General features: G+C 39.1%; 1 protein-coding gene across 2 annotated transcripts; it reads left to right on the top strand.

Annotated features, from left to right (window-relative positions):
• The first annotated feature begins 225 nt into the window (after nucleotides 1-225).
• On the top strand, nucleotides 226-1,786 carry LOC121798847 (protein RGF1 INDUCIBLE TRANSCRIPTION FACTOR 1-like). Of its 2 annotated transcripts, none has more exons than XM_042198074.1 (4): nucleotides 226-405; nucleotides 551-733; nucleotides 811-1,026; nucleotides 1,246-1,786. In XM_042198074.1, exons 2-4 carry the CDS (start codon nucleotides 560-562, stop codon nucleotides 1,465-1,467), a joined length of 612 nt encoding a protein of 203 aa, XP_042054008.1. In that variant the 5' UTR covers nucleotides 226-405; nucleotides 551-559; the 3' UTR covers nucleotides 1,468-1,786. The 2 variants fall into 2 exon arrangements, with proteins under 2 accessions (XP_042054008.1, XP_042053998.1); XM_042198064.1 differs by having other exon boundaries at nucleotides 230-483.
• The last annotated feature ends 5,785 nt before the right edge of the window (nucleotides 1,787-7,571 follow it).

A 7,571-nucleotide genomic window follows, 5' to 3' on the forward strand; every position in this document is an offset into this window, starting at 1 on the left:
TATCTCGGCGACAGTGAGATTAGGAAATTAATAAAAAGGAATTCGGTAGCTTACGTTGGATTATAAATCTTGATTCGGAAGTGACATCCTGCCTAAATCTCATGCCCATAATTAGTGAAGCGTGAAATATGGGAAGTGTCAAGGGTACTTTAGACAATTCAAAACACCAAGCCTTTATGTAGCCCCACCTTCATGTCTACGTAGAAACAATATTGTTAGCGTAAGCGCCAAACCCTTGTTTCTCTTTCTCTCTCTTTCATCTCATCCAACGGCCCACCGAAATCCTGAGCCACCCCTTTCGATCCTAACCGTTCCTTCTTTAATTTCATCATAATTTAGGCTTTTTGTCCCTTCCTTCGCTTAGGTGTAGTTTTGTGGTTGATTTTTAAGTTGCTGGTTGTTTAGGTTAGGCCTCCTCCCTCCTCTCTCTCCTCTCTTCTCTTCTCTTCACTTCATCATTGGAGGAATCCAAATTTGATAATGGTAATGCCTGTGTATATTTGTATTCACTTTAATTACAGTTTTGGTTAATTTGATTGGCTTGTGGCAGGGTACAACAATGCAGGTTCCTCCGTGGCTGGAGAGGCTCTTAAACACATCTTTCTTCAACAACTGCCGCATCCACGGTGACGCGGCCCGCGGCGAATGCAACATGTATTGCTTGGATTGCAATGCCGATGCCTTCTGCTACTACTGCCGCTCCTCCAAACACAAAGACCATCAAGTAATTCAGGTGAATTAATTAGTTCGAATTTGGATGAATTATAAATGGTGATGATAATGATGATGGAAAGCCGAACAATGTTGCAGATACGGAGATCTTCATACCACGATGTGGTGAGGGTTTCGGAGATTCAGAAGGTTTTGGACATCAGCGGAGTTCAGACATATGTAATAAACAGCGCAAGGGTTTTGTTCCTCAACGAGAGGCCTCAGCCGAAAGGCGGGAAGGCCGTCTCTCATCTCTGCCAAATCTGCGGGAGAAGCCTCTTGGACACATTCCTCTTCTGCTCTTTGGGATGCAAGGTCACCACCTTCTCTCTCTAAATCCCAATTGCCAATTCCGCACATTGATAAAGAATGAACGATGATGATCATCATCTCCATCCTTTTCATCGCATAACCAACTCATGCCAGTCAATATGTAATGTGTGTTTCATTATCATCATCATCATCATATATTATAGTAATGATTAATTAATGCCAAAGCATTATATTTACATTGGAATATATATTTGTATATAGGTTGTAGGGATAAAGGGCAATGGGTTAATTAGCGAAGGAACATCGACATCGGCATCGGCATCGGCATCGGCATCATCACCAAGAAGAGGAAATTACATGGAGAGAGATGAAGAGGGGGAATTGCGTGAGGGGTCACAACAAGACATATACCCGCCCACGCCCCCTCCACCTCCAAGATCAAGAAGAAAAGGCATTCCTCAAAGGGCGCCTTTTAGGTCATAATTCTTTCTTTTTGCCTAATACTTTTCTTCAAATTTAAATTAAGGCTCATAATTTACTCCTAAATACAACTCACATTTTGGGGTCCTTGTCCCAAAAAGAAGCAATTATAGGTAGCAAATTTTAATTCAAATTGGGGGATTCTTTCTTTCCTTGGGTGGGTGGTGGGTAGGGGTCCCCCCAACTCAACAAAAAACAAAATCTGTTGAGGATGGAAAACATCAATAATGTAAAAGTATTGTTATTGAAATTTGTTTGCAAGGCAAGGGTGTACATTAATTATTGTAATTAATTAAGAAAATTATAAAAGTACAGTTGGCCACTTCTTGTTGAGTCCGTCACGGCCCGTTTCTTAGTTTTCATGGGGCCATCAACCCACATGCTCCATGTATACCTTTTACTCTCTCCGTCCCACATAATTTGGTACACTTTGACCGGGCACGGATTTTAAGAAATATAATGAACAATGAGTTGAAAAAGTTAGTGGAATGTGGCTCCTACTTTTATATATTAGTTTTATAATTAAATGTGAGTATGAATGAGTTAGTGGAATGTGGGGTCCACTACCTGGTAAAAGTGAAATGGGTCAAATTATGTGAGACGACCCAAAATGAAAAACTGAGTCAAATTATGTGGGACGGAGGGAGTATTTTATTTTTATTAACATTATAACATGCAATGCGCCAAATCACATTAATTCGGTTTGAATATGCTCTCTCCTTTTCTTAATGCTTCATCTCTAATTTAATCTCACAAACTAAAACTAAGATTATATCAAAATGGGTTGTGTCGAATACATCTTGTTTTATTTCTAGAATCTGAAATAAGGAAACTCTTATTGGAAGAACTAAAGGCCTGGTTTTTGGTCTTTTCAGATGAAGACTATAAATTTTTATTAATAAAAAAGGACTTTTGAGGGATCGATTAGATTATTGATTCAACAAGTAGCTAGGGCGAAGTTTCCCTTTCTCTTTTGAAGCAATGGATATTCTCGGCAACTAATTTAATATAACCAGTTAATTATTACCCCATCCGTCCGCGCGAATATGGGTCTTATTTCTTTCCGTCATAGATTTTAAAAAATGTTAAGAAAAGTGGGTAAAAGAAAGTTAGTGGAATAGAGATCGTACTTGTATATATTAATTTTAAACGATATGTGAATGGAATAAGATAGCGGAATGTGAGAGTCTCTTTGCCATTTATAATAATTATGAATCGGAACTCCTATTCACAGACGGACCAAATGGGAAAACGAGACTCCTATTCGTTGACAGAGAGAGATTATTACTTATCTATAAGTAGCTTTCAAAAATTCAAACGTTTAAAATTTTTAATCTCACTAGGTAATGGAGTCCACTCTCTGAATATAAATTCATACTATAGACTAGCAAGTAAAATATGGATTGGTCGGTTAGTGCAAAATAGGGATTAAATGGTTTTTTTTTCCTAGCGGTAAAGGGCGCTTAGATACCGCGTCCATCCTGGAGGTCACAAGTTCGACCCCTGGGAGGCGCATCTTGGGGATTAATTTCCTCTTGGGGGTGACAGTTTACTAGCCATTACCTATGTTTGGGCCTGACAGTTTACTTGTCAGTACCCATCCAGACAACGAAGCGCAACTCAGTGGTAAGACGCTTCACCTCTAACCTATTGGTCGGGGGTCCGAGTCATCTCGGGAATAGATGGAGAACCATCGTTGATCCTCTTTTTAAAAAAATAGGGATTAAATGGTTCATCTTATAGACATGCGTGGAGTAATATTTAATGGACCAAATGCACCTTCACTTGTCAACAAATTGGTCTCCCTACTAATCAATTAATACTAGCATTAGTACTAGCTAAAAGTTTTTGAGTATACAACTCAAATGTGCAGATATCAAATTGACTGGACTAGTCTACAATATGTGGCGCATTCGCTTGGTTCACCTGACTACTTAAAGAACACATCTACTATCCCAATCAGTTTGAGGCTTTTTGAGAGTGATCTAAAAACAAATCATATGGACTTGATTCAAACCGGACAATATCAAACTACTGTTGCAATATACGATCCAAATATCTACTAACCCATTTGTTCAATTTAGAAACTTTATACTCCATATCTATGTCCAATTCAGTTGGGTAAATAATTAAGGGTGGTGATGCATGTGGAAGTTTGGTTCTTTAATAACTGATACATTTGGATCATGTTAGTGTAAAATTATTGTTATCAAAATCATGCTGTCATATTTAACTAGAAAATATTTTGGCGTGATGCCCATGTGCAGCCTATCATGATCCTATTTATGTATTAACTAGTCGTCATTTTAGTTGAATTTAGTTGATGGATAGCAATAGCATTGATCCTCTATTATATTTTTCAAACAAATGATTTGACTGGAAAATAGAAAGATTAGTTTGTAGACATAATATTTGAATTATATAAAAAATAATTAATTTCACAGTTTGTTTAGGTGGAGTATAAAATTTGAGTAGCAAATTAAGCAATCAATTAATTAAATGGGCTAAAGTTGTGTTAGTTGTGATGCAATAAAGGTTATATAGTAATATTAGCAGGCTCAAACAACAGCAATAAAATGTGCATAGTTTGTACAGTTTGGTATGCGCGCATTTTGAACAAAGAGGAGCATTGTATTAGTTTATCCTAAATACTAGTAAAATCCGATAATACAATCCTTATTTAACCATAAATAATTGGGCGGGTAAACAAAAGCTCATCCCAAACATTTTCGTCGTTTCTTGATTCTGAAGAACTGGCCGTCCGCGGTGAGATCGGCCAATTGTAAGTATGCTGCCAAAATATGTACAACGGTTGTTTTTTATACTTGTACGACGGATACATCTTCTTGTTAGATTCCGTCCACGACACCAACACTGTCACGACCGCCCTTTAGGGTTAATAAATACGGGCGATCGTGATTAAAAGAATTTAATAAACAGACGAAAAGAATTAGGGTTTCAACACAAGTTGGACCAACAATTAATATCTCAATAAATAACCAAGAGTTTGATATTATCCAACAAGAAATTCAAAATATCCATTATCCTAACAATTAAAGTTGTCGGCCCAAATAAAACATAATTAAACGAAACGTCACAGCGGAAACGACCAAGAGAAAGAGTGACATCATGTGTGAAGACACAACGACACTCGAGGTTCAAAGACAACAATAAAATCTTAAATTCACTTGCTCAACACCACCACATCCTCGTCGCCGCTCAACCTGCACATAGGGAAAACACATGCAGGGTTGAATATTATAAAATACTCAGTGGCTCATGCCGAAAATATTTTCAATAAACAGTAATTTATCATGCCATTCACAAGTAATCATCGGGGTTTAGCTTTAGAAATGTCCGAGGCACTCAAAATCATTTCCATTTTAAACATCGACTGATCAGTCATTTTCCCATAGACGTTAGTCATATCTGCTCATACATGACTTAGAATGTGGCCACAAACCAAGCCACTAGACCGGCCAGCCCGTACGCTAGCACACAGTCTACCATAGGTGTACACTAATCCAAGTAGGGTTTGCGGCCCTACGAGGACCCGAATTCGATTTAAACAATATTGGCCAGAGCCACATCAGATAGGCACGTTAAAGCAAAACACGGCATGATAAACACATTTTCATTCTCATAAATAAAACATTTAGGACTTTTGTCCTTATTTAAAATGGAAGCGCACCTCGATTGCTTAAAATCTCAAGTACTCTCTTCCCTTTGGTCTCACGATTCACTTGCGATGATTCACCTTTAACATTTAGATAATACATAAATCAACACATTTTTCAAATAAATAGGTAAAAATGCATGCATCCTAAGCGAAGTTATTTATCTCGGTTTTTGATTATTCGGCGACCGCTTACACCCCTAATTCCTCCGTTAGCTCCTCGTATTTTTCTCAACGATATCGAAATAAAATTCCCAAAATTAAAAAAAGTGTAATTAAATTATCGCAAGCATTTTCCCCTCGAACTATATTTATTTCGGACTTAGGATATAATTATTCATTCATTGAAATATTCCGGAATTAATTAAATAATTCGTCACTATTAATTATCAGCCCAAAGAATTATTTAAAAGCCCCAAAACTTAATTATTTCCCCACCTTATATCTCCAATTTAAAATTGTAAAGCCCAAACAATTAAATGAGAGCCCAAACATCCAATTTATATTGTTGAGGCCCAATCCCAATTAATAACAAAAGGCCCAAAAATTTGTATACTCCCCCCCCACGTCTGTCGCTCTCTCTCTCTCTCTCTCGCCCTCTTCTTCTTCTCTTCTCTTCTCTCTCGCCCAAATTGCAGATAAATTCTCCATCCGTCGTCGCCTCTCCGATTCACCCCTCTTCGTCGGCCGCCGCTGTTATCGGAATCGCGTCGCCGCTGCTGTCGGAATCGCGTCGCCGCTGCTCCGTCGTCGCTGCTGCTGCGCAGTCACCGCCTCTGCTGTCGTCGTTCGATCCAGCCGGGGGATGCCGCCGCCGGTGGTCGTGCAGTCGTCGCCGGGAGGAGCTGCTGTTGCCGTCGGGAGGAGGCTTCTGTTGCCGTCGGGAAGAGGCTGCTGCACAGAACCTAGCCTCTGCGTCGTTGCTGCTGCTGTACCGGGATCGATATCGCGATGCCGCTGCCCAGCGTACACCGACGTCACTGCCGGGAGGTGCCGCCTCCGGTCAGCCCCCGATTCCGCCCCGAAGATAAGTTCTTTATTTGATTTCGTGATTTAAAATTTGTTTCTTTAGTTTAGTTTACTTCGATTAGGAGATATATCATAGATTGTGGCAACAGTAGGGTGTAAAATATATGGATGCAGTAGTATGAAATTGGAAATTTGGATGGGAGAGGTGTATACCTTCAATTTGCAGACGGATTTTGAAAGAGTAGATGATGAATCTTTTCCCGATTTTAGTTCTGGTTTTCTGTAGAGAAGAGTGAATGAGTTGATTTCAGAGCATGTAGAATAGAGAGAAAAATTCTGCAGAGTTTACCTTGAATTGAAGTTGTGAAGAAGAAGGCTTGGTTTTCTTGCTGCAGAGGACGTGTAGAATAGGCAGAATGAATTGGTTTGGTGATTAAATTAGAGGGATGAGTGGTTTGGATGTGGGAGAGATTTAAGGGAGTGGGGAGAGATGGGAGAACGGTTTTGACGTGTGTTGAGGGGAGGAAGAATTCAAAATTCCCCTTTTTTTTCTTCTTTGAATTAATTTGAATTTATTTGGTATTTATTTGCAGTTCACGGAGGAGGAAAAATTCCATCACGGAGGAGGAAAAATCTGCGTAGAATCTTTAATTAGAATTTGAATTAAAGATATTTTATTTTAATTAGTTTAGTTTAATTCACAGCCCATTGTATTTTATTTTAAATTGTGCAGTCCCCAATTTATTTATCACGGACTGGATTTTTATGTTATTTATTTAATTTATCGGATCCAACACGGAATCGAGTCCAATAAATATTCCTCACGGACAGGAATTATTTTAAATTCGCGCCGTAATTTATTTCACAAATCTCTAGTCCAGCAACAATTAATTCACCAACAATTAATTCACGGACTTCGCAATATTAATAGCATTAATACAAGTACTTTAGGGTTCGAAAAGTGGGACGTTAATTTGTTACCCTCAAGTAAAGAATTCCGGGTACAATTCCCTCATTTTATCCCCATTCTCCCACGTGGCTTCTTCATGCCCATGATTTTCCCAAAGTACTTTCACACAAGCAACAGGTTTATTCCTCACATTCTGGATCTTTCGGTCCAGAATAGATTGGGGTCTCTCCTCGTAGCTCAAGTCTGGGTTCAACGCGACTTCTTCGAAATGGATCACGTGTTTTGGGTCGAACACGTATTTCCGTAACTGCGACACATGGAAAATGTTGTGCACATTTTCAAGGCTTGGTGGCAGCGCCAATAGGTATGCAACGGGGCCCACTCCTTCAAGAATTCCGTAAGGTCCAATAAATCGCCGCTTCTATTTGCCCTTGACGCTAAATCGTGTTATCCCTTTTGACGGAGATACCTTCAAGAAAACTTTATCGCCAGCTTGGAATTGTAAGTCGGTTCGTCGGACATCCGCGTATGATTTTTGTCTGTCTTGAGCTT

The sequence above is a fragment of the Salvia splendens genome, chromosome 1, assembly GCF_004379255.2.
Source record: "Salvia splendens isolate huo1 chromosome 1, SspV2, whole genome shotgun sequence".
Classification (NCBI taxonomy): domain Eukaryota; kingdom Viridiplantae; phylum Streptophyta; class Magnoliopsida; order Lamiales; family Lamiaceae; genus Salvia; species Salvia splendens.